Raw genomic sequence first — 24,059 nt, 5'->3', positions numbered from 1 at the left:
AGAAGCTGGCAGCCACCGAAGCGATCCAGGAGTGAAATGCTGAGACAGAGGGGGAGAGGAGATGGGTGTAGGCACCTAAGGAGCAGACCTAGGGTGCCTGGTTGATGGGCCTGAGACAGGCACCTCCCTCTGCTCAGGATCCTCTGCGGTGAACCTTCTCATGGAGCGAGGCACCTAAGCCAGCTCAGTTGCTGAGGCAGCCCACACCGTAGAAGCCAAAACTACCTGTCTCCTGCTCAATACCTCTGTCACACTCACCCTACGTTGTCCTGTACTCCCGTGTGTCTTTTGTGGGGGTGCTTTGCTTCCCCTCCACCTATGAGTGACCTGCCTCCAGCCCTCCTGATACAGGGGCTGGCAAGTAACAGGTGTGCTCTGAGCACGCCTATGGAATAAGGCCCTGCTGGAAAGACGGGGTATGTGTGGGAGGCACCTAGTTTGAGAATCCTGCTTTGGCTTGAGCTAGGGCTCTGAGCAGCTTGCTAGCTGTGAGGTGGTGTCAGCGCCTAGGTGGCATTGCAAACGCCACCTGGCAGAAACATAGGCATCTAGGGGATGTGGACACCTATGAAGTTAGGTGGCAGCTGAGTGGCAGCTTTGAAAATAGCCGTGGCACCTAAATGGCGGGCTGGACAGCTAGTCTCCTAAGTATGTTTAAGGATCTGGGCCTTAGGCTTTCTCTGTGCTCCTCTGTAAAATGGGGATAATGGCACTTCCGTACATCACAGCAGTGTTGTGAGCTAAATACAATACAGACTGTGAGGTGCTCAGACATGATGGTGATGGGGCCAGATAAGAACCCGTGAGAGCTAGAATCCGGAGTCTGTTCAACTGGGTGTGGGAGCAGTGCTTAATTTGTAACGAAAGAGGTGCTGGGGCTCAAGCAAATTCTTTTACATTCATAACTGATGCGCCAAGCCTAGGGGGGCTGGGGCTAGGAACTGCCAAACTTAGAGGTGCCGGGGCTCAGCCCTAGCACAAGTTAAGCACTGTGTGGGAAGCTAGGTTGACTAGCAAGGTTTTGGTTGTTAACTCTTCTGCTGCCTCGTGATTCAAGCAGCAGGCGTGGCCTCAAACTGGGTGGGGGAAGCTTTGTGTGTCTCTTTCTATTTTGCCTTTATTTTTTTCTTTTTAAATGCAGAGATAGATGTTTTTAAAGCCACCCTTGGCTCTTCCTTGACATGTCTCAATCTCTCATATCAGTCCTGTTTTCCCCAAGACACTCCTGGCTCCGGGTAGAGAAATAGCCAAATATAGTGAAGATAAGATACCACTCAGTGTGACTTCTCTCTACTCTGCATCACTTGATAATACTGTGGCAGTAACAATGTTACACAAGGCAGCAATAAATATTAATAAAGTCCTGATCCTACATATAGGTTTGCTAGTCAGCCATGTAGCTGTAGGTTTGATTTTAACTGTGGGGGTGAATGGATGTTGGCTAGAGTTGGGCCTGAACTGAAGGTCCCTATTAGAACTCCAGATCCAAATGTTCTATCTCTGTAGTGGGCAGAATTAAAACCACAGATCTGAAAAATGCTGAAACAGAGTTTGAATTCTAGATCCTAATCCAAACTTTTCCAAAGTTAGAGGACTTCCTCCCAGGGCTGCTGGAGAGGCACAAAGTCTTACAATTTGAAAGATAAACACACTCCATGGGCTGCATACCTTGGTTACCGAATTCTGTAAGTGTCCCCAGAGGCATCTTCTACCCAGGTACAGGATAATTCATTGAAAGTCAGAGAAGGGGCTGTTTTAAACATCACCACTCCTAGTGATGTTATTGTTTTAACCTCGTGCTTGTTAAAGCTTGATTTCCCTTTCCGAATGGTTTGTGGGACCTCACAGTTCCAAAAATAAACCCATGGCTACATCAGTGTGACAGAACTTGGACATTCAGAAAGGAGAAGCTGCTCTACAGATGTTTCTTTTGCCGCGAGAAATGATTTGGAAAACAAACCCAGCAGAGATGATTTATTACAAAGCAAATACAAGTTATGGATATACTAGAGGGAACCAACCTGAATGGGCAGATGGCGATTTGCTCGGCCTTTGACTTTATTATTTTCTAATTAACACTGGACACCAAAGCTATCTGAACACTACTGCACAGCACCCTGAAACTGACTGACATGGTACGTCTACACAGCAATTTGGAGCGAGAGGGAATGAGCCTCCATGCCAAGGTTGACAGACTTGGGCTAGCAGAGCTCATGCCAGCGCTGTAAGAATAGCTGTGTAGACAGCACTTTGAAGGTGCGGCTTGGGCTGGAGCAGAGACTTGCAAGGCTAGGGAATGGCACTTGCATGCTGGCACCTGTGGTGCCACACATTCATACTGAAGATGAACACCGCCACTGGCTGCATTGTAGAACGGTGTGAAACTTATTTGCCTTGTGGGATACACTTTGGTCTGCCTGGTATTAGGGGATGGAACAGAGGAGAGTCAGAGGAAATAATTTGCTTCTCAGTGAGTGTTGTAGACAGGGCCAGCCACTGGATTAAACATCATTCCGAGCAAGCCAGAATCACAGCCCCCATGGTATAAATGTTCCAGGATGAATGTTAATAATAAATCTATCACTCCACTAGTGCTCCCTGATTTGTAACACTCTGGGATGCTCTTCTATAATGCTGGCCCAGTGTTTGTTGGGCAAAATCCACTTGGAAGTCAATACCATTTTAATGAAGTTCTGCAGGCTACTATACTTTCAAAAGCATTTTGCTAACCTGTAGACAAGCAACCATGAGGATTCTTAATGAGTGGGTTTCCGTGGTGCAATGAATAAGTATATTGGGGCTGAACATGATTATATTTCATAAAAGGCCTTGGTCAGTTTCGGGCTGCTTGAAATGTGCACGTGCCTCATTCAAAGGCATATTTACAATGTAGCAATCAATATTAATCTTTATACAAAATAAAACAAATTTCATCCCATAAAGATCTTACTCAGTAATATAATGGTGGTGGAGGAGAGAAAGGGTGGGAAGAATACATGTTCCCCTTGCACCACAGCACCTGTATACATTTGCATGGCAAGGGTAACAGCTCTTTGGTTGGAGGTTTGAGTGGCACAATCATGAGATCCTGCTGAAATCCAGGTTGGACAGCTTCAAATGTTCATTGTCAGGGTGATAAACTAGTAGAGAAATAAAGACCAAAAGTTATGACTGATAATCCCAGCTACCACCATCAAACCCCATGTGTCAGAGGAAAGGCCCTTGTAACAGCACCATCTTGTTTTGAATCAGTGCCTTACAATGCAGGGGAATTTTGATTCTTGTGCCAACGAGCTAGTGCCCTAGTTTAGTTGTAGTTAATACCAATATTTGTCAGCAAAGTTAATGGCGAGATTCAAGCACTTCATGACTAAAAGAAAGACAACAGGACAAATTCTTCTCTCACCTACACATGTAAATCTGAAGTAACTCAGTTGACTTTGCTGGAGTCACTCTGAATTTACAACAGTATAAATAAGAGTAACATTTTAGTCCAATTATTACAAGGAAAGAAATCTTGGGATGCCAAAAAAGAAAAATGTAATAATTCCCAGTAGCAGGGACAGAAGTTGAACGCACACCTCCCCCCCCCAACATGGAACTTGTTCAACATTAAGGTCTTTAGTTAAAAAAGGAATGCATTGTAGATCTCTAAGAATTAGATTATTTATTATTATTATTTATTATTATACTGTGGTAGCACCTAAAGGCTTCCATTCCCATTCTGCTAGGCAATGTACCACCATCTAACAACCAGATGGACCCTGCCCCAAAGAGCTCATAATAATTGAAGTGTGAAATGAGGGAGAACAGATGGGCACAACAGACAGACGGGGGAGCACAAGGAAACAATGAGAAGATATGGATCAGCACAGTAACAAGAGCACAAAACGCAGCAGCTGCCTGTCAGGCACAGCCTACAGGAAAGGGTGGTATGGATCCTCAATGACTTTGGCTAGGTCTACACTACAGCGAGGGTCCGACCTAAGATACGCAACTTCAGCTACGTGAATACCGTAGCTGAAGTTGCGTATTTTAGGTCGACTTACCTGGCTGTGAGGACGGGGGAAAGTCGACCGCTGCCGCGCTGCCGTCGACTCCGCTGCCGCCTCTTGCCGCGGTGGATTTCCGGAGTCGACGTCAGAGCGATCAGGGATCGATTTTATCGCGTCTTCACTAGACGCGATAAGTCAATCCCAGAAAATCGATTGCCTGCCGCCGGACCCTCCGGTAAGTGTAGATGTACCCTTAGAAAGAACCAGGATGCATTTTGCTCCAATCAACTGCACCCATTTACCCCAGCAGTGAATTGGGCCCAGAGAGAGTAAGGAGGAGAGAACCCAGAAAGAGGAGAGAAAGGGAGCAGTGAATATGAAATGGGGCGAAAAGGTGGGAAATCAGCGTGGAGGAGACAGAGTTATGCAGAAACGGTGAAATCCTGGCTCCACTGAAGTCAATGGCAAAACCCCCACTGAATTCACTAGGCCGGGATTATTCCCAATTTTTAAAAAGTGACAATGTTCTAGAGCAGATTTCCAGGTTGTTAGTTTTTATATGAAGTTATGATCATACCTCATTTATATTCAGGTTAATGAATTCTCTGTTTTTCTTACTTAGTGCCAGGAATACCCCTGAAATAAACATCAGGACATCATAGTTATACAGAGTCCCCATTCACATTCATGCACATAAGCAACCTGTCCCACTGTGAAGCACCATTTGTGACTGTTTCTTAGAGAGGAAGGATGTGGCTTTCTATAAAGGCTTAGATCACAAGTGAACCCTTAGAATGGGTTGAAAACTGAAGTCCTTGTGAAGGCAAAATGACCATTGACTTCACTGGGACTTTTGTCTGAGCATGGACTTCAGAAATTAATCCAAAATTGGCCATTTGGATGTGAAACACACCCAGATGTTTGGATACATGTCTTACTCCTGAGGGCATTCTGCGCCAAAAAATTAAAAATTCTGCACCAAAAAAATTCTGTGCACAATATTTTAAAATTCTGCAAAATTCAGTAAATTTTTAGTTGTCAAATAAATGTGGAGGCTCCAGCATGGTATTGGGGAGCACAGCCCACTGGCGGCACAGAGGTGTAAGATCACTATGCAGCTCCCTTCCCCCCCTCCCCCCAGGACATGGACTCAGCGGTGAGGCTGCACCCAACCCTGACATAGTGCAAGGACTGGGCCCTCCCCAGAAACACCCCAGGGCCCTGCCCCTCAATGCCAGGTGCATCAAGTGTGGGAGGCAGGCTCACCAAGGCAGGATCCAAATATGGAGGGGCTTAGTGTGGAGGGATCCAGGTGTGGGTTGAGAGAGTTCTGTGTGGGGCAATCTGGGTCCGAGCAGCTCAGTGGGGTATCTGGGTGCGGAGGGGATCTGGATGCACAGCGGCTTGTTGGGGGGTTCAGGGTGCAATGGTAATGGGACTCTGCAGGGGGGTCCAGGTGAAGGTGAGTGGGGCTCAGCAGGGGGGGTCTGGGTGTGGAGGGGATAGAGCTTGGCAGGGGGGTCTGGGTGTGGGGGGACTTGGGAGAGGGTCCAGATGCTGGGGATCCACGTGCAACTGATTGGGGCTCAGCGGAGTGGGGATCTGGGTGAGGGTGGCTCATCGGGATGTCCAGGTGCAGGGGGAGTGGGGCTCATTGGGGGGGTTCTGAGTGCAGGGGGGTGAGGATTGGCGGGAGGGTCTGGGTATGAGAGGGTCTGGATGCACGAGGGTTGGGCGGATGGGGGAGCAGTTCCCTGTACAGGGAGCCCTCCCCCTGCAGCTGAGGAGCAATGGATGCAGGAAGGGGGGGGGTAGTTTGCAGAGCTTCCTGCAGCCGGGGGAGAAATCTGGAGGTGGGTCTGACCTGGCCCCGGATGCCGTGCAGGGGAAGAGGAAGTCCCATCCTCCCCAGCCCAGCCTAGGCCAGTCTAGCAGCTGAGCTCGGTGCAAGGTAGGAACCACGAGCCGGGTCTTCCCCAGTCCCACCTCCTGCCCCACAGTGATTTACCTCTCTGATGGCTGCCCTGGGCACATAAAACATACTGTTGGGGAGGGTCACATGACTGCTCTTGTGGCATCCCTTTGCTTCTCCGTCAGAAAGTCATTTTTCTGTGGGGAAGCAAAGAAATCTGCACGGGGCATAAATTCTGTGCATGCGCAGTGGCACAGAATTCCCCCAGGAGTAAGTAATGTCTGAATTTTATCCAGACTATCTGCATTTCCTGATTCTAAAAATTTATGATGGGAATATAGCAGAAATACCTACTCCCTCTCTGTGTTTTGACCCTTCAATTTCCAGCACAGGCTGGAACCAGAAAGGAGAAAGAAGCAAAAACCTTAATAATATTGTTTAAAAAAGTTAACTAAACTGTTTTTGATCCTCATAAAGGGGTTGGGTTTGGTCTAAGGTTTGAGCCAGGGTCAGAGGATCACTTTAATCAGAGGCTGATTTACCCATCCCTTTTAATTGCTATTAGTCTGGAAAGAGAAAGACCCCTGCATGCAAATGAATCGAGAGCCAGAATTCATAGCTGTATTGTGAGTTATATTTTTCAGTCAAAAACCCAAACAAATAGTTAAAAAGTGTGTAATGTCAACACATGTGTATGTCTAACAATCTCTTACATGGATCATTGACAGCATTTGAAATTGGGGCCTTCAAGATCATTGGGCAGACCTCTAGTACTTGAGCTAGAGAAGTAACTCCACTAGCTGGTTGCAGCAGTGGGCTGTTATCCTTTAGTGGACCAGCCTTTACCAGGAACATAACCCAAACTTTGTGAGTGTGTTACACATATGATTTTCAGCAAAAGTGGATACTCACGGCTTGCATTCTCTAGGCGAATTAAGCAGATTAGGAAGTCATCAAAATCAATTTGGAACTGGTCATCAGAATATCTGAGGACAATCAGCTGCAGCAGGTAATTATTGAGTTGAAATCCTTTAAAAATAAACAAACAAACAAATAAATAATGAAGAAGCAGCAGCAACCTAACTGACCTGAAAAGAAATCTGCGAGACTTTAATAAATATCTAGTTATTTGTTGAAAATTTGTTAGTGGGGAAGTACTCTATGGACTGATTCCCTGCCTCTAGCAGAAACTGAGCTGACTGCAAACTGGTTTTCATCTAAAATAGACGTAAAATTCAGAAATAAGAAATTTTGACAGTTTTCACACTACAAATTGTTCCTGTGTCAGTGAAAGTTCAGTCTCCAGTCGAGGATCTGCCCCATAGTTTTTCTGTTTTTCCAACATAAATCGAATATTTCTTTTACCTGCATCTGTTAGGGCACTACGAAGCTCATAGGAGGACATGGTGCCGGAACGATCAGAATCAAAACGAACGTAGATACTCTGCATGGGGGAAAATGTAGACATTCAGCATTTAGTAAGTTAACAAATCTCACGTATTTGTAGCACATAAAACAATGATGTTTCATGTTCTAGATGCCTATCTTTAAAACTCTTGATTTAGCACAAACATTTAAGGAAGTTGAAGGGACTTTGGTCTGGATCTAATCTGGCTGTGTAATTGAGAGTATATTTGGGATCAAGCTGTCTCTATCATATTTGTTATAAGCTGAGTGAAAGTTGTTATGGGTTGAGTTAAAACCTCATTGAGATCAGTAGGTGTGAACTCACTCTTCAAATAACATAACTGCAAGGGTGAGCCCCCAGCTGATAAAAGGAGTATGTGAAACCATCCAAAACTTTTTGCTGAGTATTTTATGTGTGCGTGCATGTATGTGTGAGAGACGGAGTGCTTAAAGTGGTCCGAAAGAAGTGGGGGGGGGGGGGTGTCTATCACAGTCTTAGCCCAAAGTTAATTTTCATGCACTTGATATGGACAATTCACAATTTTTGCATACATATAATACACAACACATGCAATTTTTAACTCAGTAAGGTATGTATACCTATTTGTATAATGCAAATTACTAAAACAAAATATATTGTGAGAGTTTGAGGGGGGAGGTCTGGGGGCTTTGTGAAATTCAGTGGGGTCTATTTGGGAATAGGGGGCTGGAGTGCAGTGAGATTCAATGGAGTTGGGGGTCTCTTTGGGAATAGGGACTAGGGAGGCAGTAAGACTGGGGTTGGGGGGGTCTCAGGAGTGGGGGACAGTCAGTGGAGCTTGGGGGTGTCTGGGGGGTTGCAGTGACACTGGGTTTGGGGGCTCTCTTGGAGGTAGGGGTGCAGTGAAAGTCAGTAGGGTTGGGGAGGCCTCAAGGGGGAGAGTGTGCAATGACATTCAGTAGGGTCCGGGTCTCTCAGAGCATGGGGGTGCAGTGACAGTGGGAATAGGGGTCTCTCAGAGGGCAGGGGCTCTGTGAGATTCAATGGGCTTGGGGGGATCTCAGGGGTGGGGGTGCAATGACACCGAGGTTGGGGGTCTCTCAGAGGATGGGGTACAATGTGATTCAGTGGGGTTGGGGGCCTTAGGGGTGGGTGTGCAGTGACAGTGTGGTTGGAGGTCTCTCGGGGTGCAGTAAAAGTAAAGTTTGGGGTTTCTCTTGAGGATGGGGGTCTAGTGACAGTGGGGTTGGGGGGTCTCTCTGGGGCTACAGTGAGTCCTTTTGGGGGCCTGTTCTCTGCCCTCCCATTCTTGCTGCTCCCCCCCACCCCATCCCTCTCTGCTGGCCTGGCTCTTAGCCTGCTCCTACAAGGTGGTGGGTGGCAGGAGGGGTAGGGTCTGAGGCCCCTGTGGATTCTCCCAGCCCCATCCTGGCTTCTAGGCTGTGCCAGGGCTGGTCTCCCTATCTGAGCTGCTACATCTGCTGCTCCCCTGTCTCCTGCAGTTCCCAGCCTGAGGCTCTGCTCCCCCAAGGACACAGGCCCCCTGTCTGCATGATCGGCAGGTGAAGGAGCCAGGGAGTGGGCACTCCCCATGGCTGAGCCCTGTGCTGTATGAGGAAGCAGCAGGAGCCTGGAGAGCTTATGAGGCAGCAGCTCTGGTAGATGCTCTGTGCCCCCCATTAACCCCGCTTGAGCTTTACATTTCCCCCCTAGATCTGCAACCCCCTGTGACCACCCCCACTTTAAGCACTGAGGGAAGGGAGAACACGTACGAGAGACACTCAGAGAGATAGCTGAAAGCAGTGGCTGACCCTGGAAGAAACCTGAGGAGCGGTTTTTGGGTCAGAGAGACAGGGCTTTGCACGTTCTTTGTAAATAAACAAAACTGCATCAAAGAAACACCTGACTACCACTAGTTCCTACTCCTAACTGGAACAACTTACTAGACCCTGAATTTCTGGCTAGTCGGTTGGGTCAAAAGGGGAATTAGGAACCATGCTGAGGTGAAAATCAAACAGTACTGCCACCCCCAAGCATTCAACAATCATTTTTTAAAAATAATAATTTAGGGATATTTTTATGTGCCTTCAGGTTTCTGAACCCCTAGGAGTCACTCAGTTCATGTTTTTGTGCTTTGCTCCATAAATGGGAAGGTTAAAAAGAAAAACTTTTTTAGATGAAACTAAGATTCTCACATAATTTCTTGCCTTCAGAGACTGGAGAGTTAAGAAGAGCAACACATATCTGAGGACTCACAATAAAATCATGAGAATTGGCAACACTGATCAAGGTTTGACCCAGAAATTAAATGTTTATCAAGCTGAAGTAAAGTTCCACATTTTCTTTGTGGGACAGGATATATCGATCTTCATTCAATTGTGAATTACTTATATCCATTGTTATATTCACTCTGAATGTTTTAATCAGAAATATCTGGAAATCTCTCCATTGGGAGCATGCATTTCTTAAGTGTACCAGTTTAAAAAAAATCAAACATTTGTATTAAAGGACTGATGAAGTGAAGTGACCCAGAAAAACAATTGAGACTTTGGATGAAAAATCCAGGAAGCAGAAAATTGTAATGATCACATCTTGAATGGAGCATAAATTCAGAGAAGATTATTAATGACCCATGAGGAAACAATTATTGTGCCTTGATATGCAATCCTGCAAACATATACTCACATACTTAACTTTACTACCATAATAGTGTCATTGATTTCAAAGGGACTACTCATGGTAGTAAAGTGTGATGTGTGTTTGCAGAATTGGAGCCTAACTGGCTAACATTGTTCCAGACCCTCAGTATTGCTTACTGCTGAGGAGATAAACAATGGAAAACATCATACTTCATCACATGACTATTTTCCACTAATCACAAGTCAGCATTTTCTTCTTGTGTGAAACAATAGGAATAGAACCCTCAAGTGTTATTTTGATTGGCCTCCTATTAAAGCACATTTCTGAAATTCATTACCTCAAACATAGTTTCTTAGCTTACCAAAATCACTGATATTTTCAGTAAACCATTCCCGTTTGGGGCAATGGAAAACTAAAAATTGGTCATACTTCCCAGAGGAAAACACATATTTTTAAGAGCTTGCGTTTTTAATCAATATTTTGTGCTTTTCAAGACATATGCCATTAGATTTTTTGTCTCTGAAAATCATAGAAATATAGGGCTGGAAGGGAACCTTAAGAAGACATCTAGTAGTTCATCCTGTGCTGTGGCAGAATCAAGTATATCTAGACCATCTCTGAAATGTGTTTGTCTGACATTTTCCTAAAAAACTCCAATGATAAAGACTCAAAATAATGAATACAGTCACATACCAGCCACTTCTTTAGTTTGTCCCAGAAAATCTTGAACTCATTAAATTCCAGTTTCCCATTACCACTGGACTAGTAAAACCCACATTAAGGAAAAATACTGGTTAAGTGAAATCCCATGTTCTGTCCAAATCTACCAGTCATTCCTTTACTCAGATAACAATATCTACACTAGGAAGCCTATGATGCTGTTGAGAGCAAACAATTGCAATGATTGCTGTTGGAAATCTAGAACTTTGTATGATATCTCTGCTGAGTAATGTAGGGAGAACACTGTCGCAAAGCAAGAGCAGCTTTGGATTCCAATTGGATAGGAATGATTCAGAGAATTAAATTACCTGATAAAAAATGCGACCATATTTTATGGGAATTGTTCACCCACTGCATTATCAGTATTGCTATTTTAGGGCCAGATTCTGCTACCCGGAGTCAGTCAAAAACCAATGGAACTACTTGTAGAGTGAGTGTGGCAGAACCTGGCCTTGGTGTTTGGGACAGTTGCTATAGAAAGCTGAGGTACTTTTTATAGAGGGGAATCGAGATTTGTTAGAACTTGCCTCTTTCTCACATGTGGGAAAATCCTGTCAGGGCTCCCTCAGTCCTTAGGGCCCTGATCCTGCAAAGTGCTGATTTTAATGGGAGCTGAGATACTCAGAAGAACCTCCCAGGAGGTGCTAAGTCCATCACAGGATGGGGCCCTTACTCAGAAATTTTGGATGAGTGAGGGCATCAGGATTTGGCCGGTGATGACTACTACTTCCACCTCGTCTCAACATTTTATCTTAATTTTTGAGGAGAGAGCCCTCCTAACGGCTACCAATGCAGCAAACGTTCCTACAGGCCACAGTGTTCAAATCTGGGTCTGCGTGAAGTCTGGCAGCTACACCCTACACAAGCCCCTCAATGGGTGGCTTGATTTGAAGAGGCACTGAGCACCCACAGCTCCAACAGGATTGTAAAGGTGCTCAAGCAGCTCTGAAAATCAGACCACTTACTTGGATGCCTAAGTGTGGATTTAGGTGCTGAACTTCACACACTCAGGTTTGAAAACTTAGGCCAGAGTAGTTTTAGAAGCTGCCATCTTCTGTAGAGTGGTATTTTCCACTATTCAGCAAAAGAATAAATGGTCCCAGGTTTTATTCAAAACTGGGCAGATTTGCTTGAGAGCCTCACAAATCTTAACACCCATTTTTGACCAGCCTGGGCTGAGTTTTGAATGGGTAGCTGTATCTCAAACTAGAGGCAGTTTTGTTTTGTTTGGGCTTTTATTGCAAATATTTGTGAGGAGGTGCCACCAATAACAAGGGCTGGAGAAACAAAAACAAAAGAGGAGAACTTACTAGCTGGATAGGAGACAGATACAGCAAGCAGCAGCCAGCTGCCATGTTAGGGCTGTGGCTGCTTGGTCTGCAATATTAAATGGCCAGCTATCAGGGGAGCAGGCTCAGCAAAGTACCTATCAAAGGGAAGAAGCTATTCTAGGAAGCGTCAGTAGTGATCAGGCAGTTGTAAAGGACTGGATTTCCACTTTTTGGAGCACAAGGATCTGATTGACAGTCATTTCCACGTTTTTCAGATTGCTGCCCAGTAGTTGACATAGCTACATCTTATATATAAATAAAATGGGTGAGATTTTCAGAAGAGCTCAGCCAGGGACTACACTGAAGTCTATGGTAAAACCTGAATGCTTTTGAAAAGTCCCGCTCTAAGTTTCTATAATAAAAGCTGGAATACAATTTTGACACCATCTGTTTGTTGTGCTTCGTGTACCTCCACTATATCACAATATTGCACTCATGTCTAGTATCGGGGATGAGAAAGATCCCCCAGGGCACTTGCATACATTCAGTGCCAGTGTGACCCAGGAGAATTCACATTAGCATTTATTTGAAAGGATACATCCATAAGAGAGATGATGTTTCTACATGTCATGAGGCTTACTTTCTTGAATTTGATGTCCTTTGCTGAAAAAGCATAACAATCAAGTTAAATAAGAAATAAAGTCATTGGGCATAAACTTAAAGTCTAAAAAATTAACAATGGAAAAAAGTAAGATATAGTTCCAAAGATACTCCTGTGACCACTACCTGTAATTCCAAAAGAGTAATTCACTTGGAGGCCAACTCTGCTGCCTCTACTCACATGAGAAACCTCCAGTGACGTCAGTTAAAATCTCATTCAATAGGACTACTCAAGAGAGTAAGAGCAGGACTAGCTTTGTAAACATCCTTTAAAAATTTTAAATATAATAAAATGATGTTATTAACAGTCAAGCAGGGATTGATGATGCAGAGTAGAGCTGATAGAATCACAGTTTAAAAACTGTACGTCCATATATTTTATGTATTTATTGTTGTCTTAACGGGTGTTACACATACTTTTGAATTAGCCATTAAAAAATTATTGCCTGATCCAAAGCTCAATGCAGTCACTGGGAGTCTATTGGGACCCACCATTATTGACTTCACCGGGTGTTGGATCAGTCCCTTAGAATTTACTTTAGATAACATTTTACCTTTTAACACAAATATTAAACATTTTGATTTCCAGTGTTTTCATGATGAGGGGGAGGGAACCAACCAATCAGAATCATAGTAGGATAATAGCGTAACAGGATGCACCTGCCCTTGAAGATTTGAGAGACCTGTAAGCCAGCACTACCCCATCCCAGCTGTGACGTTTTAAAATATCTATGGAGCAGAGGATGTGGTCAGTGAAGGGAGGAAGTCGTCTTGGGGAGGTGAGCTGGGATTTGTAGAACACCACACTGCTGACTCAGCACATAGGCCCTGAGATGGGAGCCCTATAAGCAGGGGATGCCAGACCTCTCCTCTCCTTTGGTGGTAAGAATGGACTGGGGTAATTCCAAACTGGCCTTGCTCTGGGATTGAGGGGTTGGAATTGCTGGGAAATGTTGTTTCCCTGGCAACTAGTTTGGAATCCTGGTCTGGGCAAGGCATGCTATAGGCAGCTGAACCCATTTTGTTTTGGAGGCAAACTCTTCTGAGGAGGGTCTACAATTTCTAAAGTAATTGGAGGTCCTTTGTGCTACTTGTTTGATGAGTCAAACCAAAGCCCCGGGCAGGGGGAGGTTTTTTTCCTTCTGTTTCTAACCTTCATGGGCATGCCCTTTTGTTATTGTTTGGCCTGCCACAGATAGTCACAGGCCCAGATCTGCAAAAATATGGGTTCATAACTCCCATTAAATCAGTGGCAGTTGGGTGCCTAAGTATTTTTGAGGATCTGGGCTGTATGGGCTCAATCCTGAGTTAAGTGGAAGGGGAAATGTGCTGAACTACACCTAAAACTGCAGAGTGTGGCAAGACGTTCACCAGCTTCAACACAACGAGCCCTTGCCCCCTCCCCATAGCCTGCATAATACCCAAAAGGAGCATAGCTGGAGGTTGAGGATGGGCTATTCCTGAAAGTGCTGAGCCCAGATCCACAGGATGGTAACAAAGTGCTCAGCAGCAGATGCACCAGAACAACTGGAGACCAGAAAAATGGGTGACGCGTTGCTAAGCATGCTTCATCAAAGTATCCCACAGTGCTCAACAAACCTTAGAAGATGATTAACAAACGAAGCAAAATAGGCCTCTGTAATCCACATTGCATATTTCTTAACTGTCTATGGCCAAATACTGTTCTTGGTTACTGTGGTGTAAATTTGGAGTGACTCCACTGACTTCAAGTGAGTCCCTCAGGATTCACATCAGTGTAACTGGGAGCAGAATTTGTCCCTTCTTATACAGAGGCCACTTCATGCATCACCGAAGTGTAGGGTGACCATATGTCCTGTTTTGGCCAGAACACTCCCTTTTTTAAGCCCTGTCCTGGGCATCCTGACTTTTTTGGCAAAACTGGGCATTTGTCCATTTTGTTCTTGCCAACTGATGACCAGTTGGCAAAAGTAAACTGGACAAATGCCCAGTTTTGCCAAAAAAAGTGGGTGTGACCCTTAGTGGGGTGCAACCCCTAACAGGGTGCAGAGGAACGGGAGGGGGGGCGAGGGAGCAAGCGGCAATGCCAGCCCTGCGTGGGAGGGAGGTCTCGGGATCGGGCCGGGCCAGGCCAGCCCCGTGCGGGTTGGTGGCAGGAGGTGTTGGGCCGGCCCCACATGCAGGAGGTAGGAGGGCCTTGGGCTGGCCCCAGGCGGGCAGGGGTAGAGGAGGACCTCAGGCCAGCCCCAAGCAGGCGGGTGGCAGAGGGGGGTCGGGCTGGCACCGCATGTGTGTGGGGGGAGAGGGGGGCCTCGGGCCAGCCCTGCACAGGCAAGAGGAAGGGAGGGCTGGACGAGGGGGCTTGCAGGGGGCTGTAAGCGGGCCTTGGGCCGGCCCAGTGTGGTGTCCCATTTTCCCTTTGGGAAAATATGGTCATCCCACTGAAGTTAAGCCACTTGTGGGTTGAAACCAAACAACTGTGTAACAGCGCTCTGCAGAGCTACAGAACAGCTGAGGATGGAAAGTGAAGAACACTGGAAGCTACAAGATAATTACAGGTAGGAAGAAAATAACAGCAGCTGTGTTTATGTTCTCATTTTGTGGACCCAGTGAGCCTTGTGCATGAGCAGATGTTTAGCGCGCATTGATGCTATTCAGTGAATGGAGCACTTGCTGAGATGAGCACACACAGACTTCCTGCACACTCCCATCAAATATAAACACAAGCTGCTGTTTGTATTGTGGAGAATGGCTTGGAGTTTCCTTTTCCCTGACTATTTTAAGAATCAGAAAGCCACATGCAATTTAGATGCCCCAGAAAACCAGAGAACATCAGTTCTGCTCCCAATAACTCATTGAGTCTCATTTTCTTCAGGAGGATACAAATAGACTTTGTACTTTTCACAATTTCTTCTTTGGTTTTGTCACTATTTCGTTACTATTATTATCATTTGTTTGTGATATCATTTTACAGATGGGGAACTGAGAGATTAAATGATTTAGCCTAGGTTGTGCAGAGATTCTATGGTAGAGGCAGGATCTCCTGAGTCTCAGTCCACTGCCTTAGCCATAAGACAATCTTCTTTCTCCAGAGCCGGGAACTGGCATCACTGATCTGAGATGGATTTTGTTGGGAGATAGCCTAGGCTAGGAGTTAGGTCAGGGAACTTAGGTTCTGTTCCCGACTCTGCCACTGACTTGCTGTGTGACATTATGCAAGTTACTAGGCAGTGCCTCAGTTTTCCCATCTGTAAATTGGGGATAATATCCACTTTTATAAAGCCCTTTGAGGTCCTTGGATGAAAGCTGCTATATAAGTGCAAATAAAGTTGTTATTAACACTTACCTTTTTTTAATACAGCATTCAGAACATATTCAAGTTCCTCTGCAGTTATCTCCATGTCCTAGAGTCCAGATGTTAAAGCAGCTGTTACTTTTGGGTGTCTAGATTCAGACATATTGAAAGCCTAACAGAATGCAAATATCATCCATCTGACAACCACAAAACTCTACTGCACTACTGTTACTGAGTTCACAGCTTGCTGCTGAAATCCAATAAATAGTGAATCACACAAACAACAGAAGGACTAAAAAAAAGGAGGAGATGGCAAAATACAACTAAGCTGCTCACTGACATGCTACATGGAATCACAATTCTTCTCAAACAGGAGATGTTTATTCAAACAAAGTAACTGCAGCTTCAGACACAAACAGGCTCCCTCACAGCTTGTGTTCTAGTGTTGTCTCCTTTGTTTACCAGGGACCACACGGTGAGGAACTTTATAAAGGACACAGAGACATCTGGTGGCTGAATATATACTGCAAGTAAACATATTACATATGGAACCCTGAATTTTCACTTCACGTGGATTTATGTGACAACAGAAATATATTTTTCAGCTACATAAGGTTGTTCCCAACCCAGTTTTTGTAAAACATTCATGATTTTTATAGTTTCATAAAGTTTAAAGCTAGAAGGGATCATCAGACCTCCTGCACTTCACAGGCCGTTAAATTTCATCCAAATACCCCTATGTTGAGCCCAATGATGTCAGTTAAACTAAAGCATTTTAGCCCTCAGGAGACAAAACTATTGTGTGCCACAAGCAAAGAACAGGAAAGACCACTGCCCAAGGCCCCTGTGATGCCAGGGAATTGATTGGGTTTGAGATACACGCAGATGAACCTGGCAAGTGATGCATGGCCCATGCTGCAGAGGAGGCAACCCTCTCCCCCAGCTTCCTTGCTAATCTGACCTGGGAGAAAATTCCTTCCTAACCCAAAATCTGGTGATCATACGAACAAGACTCACCAGCCTGATTGCACCACCTCAGAGCACTGGCCCACCCCAGCTGGAATCACATCTCTCCCTGTGGCAGATCTCTGCGGTGTCGGAGGAAGGTAAGGCCCCCTCCCCCCAGATTACAAGTGTGTATTGGGGGAAAACTTCCTTACTGACCCCCTCAGGGGACCAGCTAAAGCCCCGAAGCATGACATTAGATCATAGTCATCACCATAAGACAAAGCTAAAAGTGTTCTGAGTATGCACTCACCTCTCCGGCAACCTGTTTAAACAATGCCCGGAACTGTTTTTCTTCTTCGGTTTCTTGTTGCGGTGGGGTTGGTTTAGGGGGCTACAAGAACAGGGAGACATTAAAACTATCGGAGAGCTAACATTGGTTCTTGCACACAGATTATGAGAAACAGTCACAGTAACACAGTTTAAGACTAGAAGGGAGCAACAGATCATCTAGTCTGGCCTCCTGTATATCATAAGGCAGTGACACAGCCGACACCCACACACTAAACCCAACCACAGAAATGAGATCCAAGTATTACAGCCCACAGGAAACAAAATCATGATGTGTCACAGGCAGAGAACAGGAGAAACTGAGATGCACCGATGCTTGAGGCCCCTGCAATTGCAGGGTAACAATTCATCAAGCCAGCCATCCTTTCAGCACATTGGGGAGTGCTATGCATCTTGAAATAGATAAAACAAAATCTGAAAGGTGTATTTTGTATGAAAAACTTAACCCTCCCGGGCACCCAATGTCTTAGAAATTTTCACCTTTCATTTCCGATAGGAGTACACAATAGCATGGGCTAAGGAGCAGGCAGAGCACTGGAGCTGAACAACTGATCATTGGTGGCCTCCAATGCTACACTGTCTCAAAACTATCAGTTTTCCATTTTATAACCACGTTCAGCCAAGTGAAGCCTGGGATAAACAGGTGCAACTGTCATGGAAGTCTCTGGGCCAAATTCAGTGGTGATATTAACTGCTGTGTGAAATACAAGGCTGGGTGTAAGTTGATCATAAAATAGATGTAGGCAGCAAAGTAGTGTAACTTGCCCTGCTTTGGCACTCAGTGGCTGTGCAAAATGAGTGCAACTTGCATGCCCATGTACTGGAAGGGTGTGCACTGAAGGAGAATCAGTTAAATGAGGAAGGTCCCGCACTGTGCCCAACGCTGCCATAGAATAAGAAGTTACTGTATATCCACTGAATGCCAACATGGTGGAAGTTACGTTGATTTGACACTTATACTCATTTTTCTGACCAATATACACCCAACATGACACTTAGCCCACCATTTATCTACTGCCATTCAGATGCCACATGGCAGGCACTTTAATACCTAGGTTAGATGAATAGATGTACATCACTAATGACTGTGACCTTGAGAATCTGGAAATGTAAAGCTCAATTTGTTACCCAGTCTCTGGAAGCAAGGGGAAAACTGAGTGAAATAGTGCCAAAGAGATGCAAAGCTGAATCTTGGCTTACTTTCCTTCTGCAAGTATCACCACTGCAATCAGTGGGACTATTTGTAGGAATAAGGTGAACAAGATCTAGCTCAGTCAATACCCAAATATAGTGACTACAAAGTGGTTTAAGGGCTGCCTGTCAGATTTTTTTTTAAGCGTAAAAATCAGCTTAATTAAAAATCAACAGCAAAAATTGTCTAATCATTTTTATGAAAATGCAATATCAAGCTTCTGACCCCAAAATGTTCTGGGAATATGTGGGCATGTTTGAGTGTGAATAGGTTCTGTGCCCCTAACTATGTAATACTGCACGGTATGGCTAATAGCCAGATCCTCAGCTGGTGCACATCGGCTTAGGTCCATTGATTTCAGTAGCTATGTTGATTTATACCAGCTGAGGAGCCAGCCCTTAATTTCTTTCTGATTTCAGCTGCCTATCAGCAAACAATTGGAAGAATTATTAATTATTATTATTGTGGTTGTTTTACTAAACCCAACACAACTGCAGATTGCACACACACAAGGTGGGCATTCTCATAAAATTCAAATGAAATGAAAAAATACAAATGGAGCATATTGGATTATGCTGAATTATCCAGTCCTTATTTTAGCTTTGTAGATTTACCTCTGGGAGATTAATGTCAACGTTTTCATCCACATCCCTGAGGGAAACAAAAACGTACTCAGTAACAAAGGACTTTGCTGGGGATCCTATCTGTTTAAATTTTCCAGAAGTAAAAGCAAATATAGTATTTTTACTAAACAAATTATTCACTTTGGGTGAAATTCATCCCCATACAGAGGGTCAGGTCTTTGCATCACTTAAACTCAGGGCCAGATCTGGCTTTTTTGCCGCCCCAAGCAAAAAACAAAACAAAACAAAACAAACAAACAAAAAAATCCTGTGGCGTGTCGGAACGGCAAATCAGGGGGGGGGGAAAAAACCCTGCGGAGCGGCTGGAGCCAGGGTGCAGGGGGACTCCCTGCGCTGCAGCCGTGCCCCGGCTAGCGGGGGGAGGGAGTAGGGGGAGAGAGAGAAGGGGGGCAGCCAGGGTTTCAGTGGGGCGCTCGCCACGCAGCCCTGACCACCGCGCCGCCTGCCGGGAGGGCTCTGTGCCGCTCTGGTCGGCAGGGAGGGAAGGACGCAGGCTGCCGTGCCGGGCTTGCTACAGACCTGGCACCGGCTGGGGCAGACGGAGCGCGCAGCCCGCTCCCAGCAGGGCGCTCCCCTCCTCCGCGCCGCCGCCCCCTACAGGGCAGCCGGATCGGCAAACAAAACAAACAAACAAACAAAAAGTGGCCGTCCCCCCTAGGATTGGGCAGAATGCCGCCCCAAGCATGAGCTTGCTCGACTGGTGCCTGGAGCCGGCCCTGCTTAAACTCAAAACAGAGCTTAAGTGGTTCCTAGGCCTAGTGTGAGCTTCACTTTTTATACGTTATGCAAATGCTTTTTAAAAATAACTTATTCTTTATTAAACATGGTCATTCAGACAGGAAACAAACAGGAGCATTATTACATGTGCAAAACAATATATACTATGGAGCAGTTAAGGTTAAATTGAGTTTTCATTAGTAGTCTGATTTCCCCACCTCCTAATACCCACAAAAATAGTCAGAGTGGGCTAAAAATTGGAAAATTAAGTCTGGAGTCATGGTAGAATTTTTCTACCACATTTTAAGTGTATTGGAAAAGGGGTTACTGATTTAGGACCTCCTGAAATAGAAGCATTCACCAGAAGCGTTCAAAAACTCGTCTAATTCTTTCTTCCCCACTTTGTTGCAAAAAACCTGCCAATCCTCCCACACAAACTCCCCCCTCCCCAACAAACAAAAACACCACACCCAACAATAACAAACAATAAGAAAAGGGGAAAAGCTTAGTTTACTAGATTCCCCTGGCTGAGATCTAGTGCACAGCACCAGGGGTTAACTTTTGTTAATTACAAGCGTTGCTATGGCAATGAACTCCATTTAGTTCATTGGGAGCGTCACATAGCAGGTGAGGGTGCTGCAGAAAGTGGATGTGAGGGATGGTTCTTCATCTCTGGGGTCTCTTGCCTGGAGCAAGATAGGGATAGGGAGAATGCCCTCAGGAATCTCTCATGGTTCTTTAAAAACCCAATTAACATGACTGGTGTGTGAGTGTTTTGGAAGTTGCAGGAGGCCTGTTTGACTGACCACTCTCCGCTGATTACTTACTCTGTGATGGCTTTTTTCTCAGAGAAGATTCTCAGGCAGAAGTCAGCTTCCTGGTGTGGCTCAAAAGTAGTAGGAACAATAATATAATCCCCAGGTGGCAGCTTGACTCGGTCAGAGACTTCCCTTAAGTTAATGTAGGTTTTGCTCCTTGCCTTGGAAGGGTGGTATCTGAAAAAGTCTTTGTTCAAGTGTCCATCTTTGCTAGGGCTCTGCAATAGAATTTGAAGCAGGGATTTCAGGTTTATTCATTATTGTGTGCAAAGTAACTGACTTGCATGGTTCAGACATGTCAGATTCCCATCTCCCTTCCTGATCTAGAATCATAGGGCCAGATACATGCATGATTCACTGGCTTTAGGATCAGGAAGTCACCATTAACCCCTGTCACTCCTCCCACCCCACTCTCCTGTGCTGAATGGAGCTTGGATGCCAGGGGAATCTAGCTCTCAGACTCTAAGGTCAGGCAGGCATTGTATGCAGGGGCTCTAGGATGGAGAAAATCCATTTTGGCAAAGCCCTTCTGCACCAATATTAGGACATTTTAAAGGGAAAGCTACCATTCTCATCATTATTTAAAGAACACAGGTGATTAGATACCACAGCAATGGGTGTGTGATGCAGAAATCTAGACTGACACACAGAGCAATACAAGGGGGGAGAGAGAGAAAGAGCAAACATGGCTACTACATTGTAAAATACCAAGTACCTCATAAATAGCATAGCCAATTGTCAGCATGTCAGCACCCAGTTTCCTGAGTTTACGTCGATTCTTTTGCATCAGAGCTGCTATAAATGTGCATTCATCTTGCCCGTCATCTTTCTTTGTCAAATGCAGCTTGATCTGTGGATTAGTCCAAAAGGTGTCTGCCAAAGCAAAGAACACAGACGTTTTTCCCCTCAAAAAAAATTAAACTGAGCCAAAAAGAACAATAGAGAGAGTGAATTTGGGGGTTTTATGCGTGTTTTATTTTTCCATTTTCCATTATGTATCTTGATGATTTCAATGCAATTCTGCAGAGAAAGAGCCAAATCCTGAGGGACTTGGATTTTAGTATAAACAACAGCAGAATTTAGACCCAATATCTCATTAAACAGCAATGGTTTAAATCGGAGATGAAAGTTACATGACAATTAAATGGGGTTTTGTTGAAAATATAAAAGCACAAAGGATCAACTTCTGATCTCATTCATATTGGTGTAAATCTGGCGTAACTCCATTCAATCAGTGGAGTGACTTCAAGTCTACACCAGCATGATCAGAATGTGATGAAAAGGGCTGGATTCTCCTCACTTATAGCCCTTTGACACGGACGTTACTTAACTGAGCTCTGTGGAGTTACTCCTAGTTTGGACAAATGTAAGCGAGAGGAGAAAGAGGTGTACAAAACTGAAAGGCAAAGAAAATTATTTCTCTCAAGTGGAATCTGGTGACTGTTTTGATATTTTGCTGGGTTTAAGCTAATTGAGACTCCACTGGCCTTATTCAGGACACGCTTGTGGAAGTTACAAAGGGGTGAAGAATTCTGTGTCTATAATGGATGCTTCCACGGGAGTGTGAAATTTTTCTAAAGAAATCTCTGTTCACCTAGAAAATTTCTGCACCCTCCTGCAGTGGAACCCCTGACCCAGCTCCCTTGATGGACTGTCACTTCCCACTTGTTGGTAGCATTGTCCCCAAGAGCATCTGGGGTGAGGTTGCAGATCTCAACTTTATCAAAATGTGCTTTGAAGTCTTCAAAGTTCATCCTAAACGAAAGGAAGGGAAACCAGTCAGTACAGCACACTAGTGACTGAACAGAAGCAGCAGCCTAGGCAGAAACTACTCCCACAGACCAATTCAAAATGTAGAGTGGCAGGTGTCCAGTGATGAGGATTCCATGACCTCCCTTGGAAGCCTATTCCAGAGTTTAACTACCCTTATAGTTAGAAAGTTTTTCGTAATCTTTAACCTTGCTCCCTTGCTGCAGATTAAGCCCATTACTTCTCATCCTTCCTTCAGTGGACATGGAGAACAATTGATCACTGTCCTTTCTGTAACAGCCCTTAACATATCTAAAGATTGTTATGAGGTCCCCGCCCCCCAGTCTTCTTTTCTCAAGACTGTTTTTCAAAACAGGCCCACTTTTTTTTAACCTTTCCTTATAGATCAGATTTTCTAAATCTTTTATCATTTTTGTTGCTTTTCTCTGGCCTCTCTCCACATTTTCCATGTCTATCTTAAAGTGGGGTGCCCAGAACTGGACACAGTACTCCAGCTGAGGTCCCATCAGTGCCAAGCAGAGCAGGACAATCACCTCACATGCCGTACAGACAATACTCCTATAAACAAACCCGAGAATGATATTAGCCTTTTTTGCCACTGCATCACATTGACGACTCATATTCAGTTTGTGATCCACTTATAACCCCCCAGATCCTTTTCAGCAGTACTACCCCGTTAGCCAGTTATTCCCCATTTTATAGCCATGCATTTGATTTTTCCTTCCAAAGTGGAGAACTTTGCACTTATCTCTACTGAATTTCATCTTGTTGAATTCAGACTAATTCTCCAATTTGTCAAGGCTGTTTTGAATTCTAAATAATACCTAACTCTCATATAGCATTTTTCACCAGTAGATCTCAAAGCGCTTTACAAAGAGGTCAGCATCCTTTTACAGATGGGGAAACTGAGGCACCGAGCGGCGACATTTCTTGCTCAAGGTCATTCAGCAGGCCAGTGGCAGAGCTGGGAATAATACATGGGTCCCCTGAGTCCCAGTCAAGTGTTCTATCTACTAGACCCCACTGCTCTAAATGACAGCAAAATATGAGAAAAAAACAACTGAAAACTCTTCGGAAGCTGTTAGGCTGCTCTGTGCTGATTTCACTACTTTCAGGTCCTTAAGGATGCACAGCACACGCGGTATATGCAAAGAGCATTTGTGTAGCCTCATGAGTCATTCTTTCACCAGGTGTGGCACATAAGAGGTAACGTGGCAAATGCTGCATTGAATCACCCAATTCAAATGGCATTAGTAAGATGAAATGTGATGTACAGGAGTGGAGTATTTAGACAATACAAAACTTGCCAGACTTGTTTTTGAAGCATTCCTTACATTGTGCAAATCACCTGTGTCTGATTAACCCCTTCAGGAAACAAGTCAATCACAGTGTCATTCATTTAGATCTTGAGAACTTTAGAATTCACAATGTTTTAAATATATTAATGCCAGTTGCTAAGTATGGCATTTTAAACATCTTAAAAATATACTCTGTTATTAAGAATATGTAAATTGAGAGTGACTTATATCAAGGTTGCATTGTACCAGTCCTCTCTTTGGATTAAAGCACTAATTTCCCAATTCAGAGCTATCCTCCTCTGCCTCACTTGGCCTGCCTGCTTATTGTATTTATTCTCATCGGCATATTTATAATTCAAAGGGGTACCATACCAGAATTCTCCATCATCTAGCACTGTCTGACACAGGCGTTTTTGCTCCGATGGGCTGACTGACTGCCATTCAGGAGAACTACAAGAAAACAAA

The 24,059-nt window shown here is 44.7% G+C and overlaps 1 protein-coding gene across 3 annotated transcripts in view; it reads right to left on the bottom strand.

The window, feature by feature from the left end:
• Positions 1–3,065: 3,065 nt before the first annotated feature.
• Positions 3,066–24,059, bottom strand: part of CAPN9 (calpain 9) — a 45,399-nt gene continuing 24,405 nt past the window's right edge. For 2 of the 3 annotated variants that reach the window (XM_026649504.1, XM_026649506.1), the window contains 13 exons: positions 23,967–24,044; positions 22,121–22,281; positions 21,242–21,399; positions 20,536–20,744; positions 18,962–18,998; positions 17,118–17,198; positions 15,911–15,968; positions 12,524–12,588; positions 10,628–10,696; positions 7,273–7,351; positions 6,820–6,936; positions 4,573–4,631; positions 3,066–3,140 (listed from right to left, as the gene is read on the bottom strand). In XM_026649504.1, coding sequence (XP_026505289.1) covers positions 3,114–3,140; positions 4,573–4,631; positions 6,820–6,936; positions 7,273–7,351; positions 10,628–10,696; positions 12,524–12,588; positions 15,911–15,968; positions 17,118–17,198; positions 18,962–18,998; positions 20,536–20,744; positions 21,242–21,399; positions 22,121–22,281; positions 23,967–24,044 — 1,198 coding nt within the window. In that variant the 3' untranslated portion in view covers positions 3,066–3,113. The remainder of the gene's footprint in view (positions 3,141–4,572; positions 4,632–6,819; positions 6,937–7,272; positions 7,352–10,627; positions 10,697–12,523; positions 12,589–15,910; positions 15,969–17,117; positions 17,199–18,961; positions 18,999–20,535; positions 20,745–21,241; positions 21,400–22,120; positions 22,282–23,966; positions 24,045–24,059) is intronic. The other variant, XM_026649505.1, reaches the window with a different exon arrangement.

The sequence above is a fragment of the Terrapene carolina genome, unplaced genomic scaffold (assembly GCF_002925995.2).
Source record: "Terrapene carolina triunguis isolate 2854851 unplaced genomic scaffold, T_m_triunguis-2.0 Scaffold85, whole genome shotgun sequence".
In the NCBI taxonomy this organism is placed as follows: Eukaryota; Metazoa; Chordata; order Testudines; family Emydidae; genus Terrapene; species Terrapene triunguis.
This window is presented reverse-complemented; position numbering and strand designations above follow the sequence as displayed.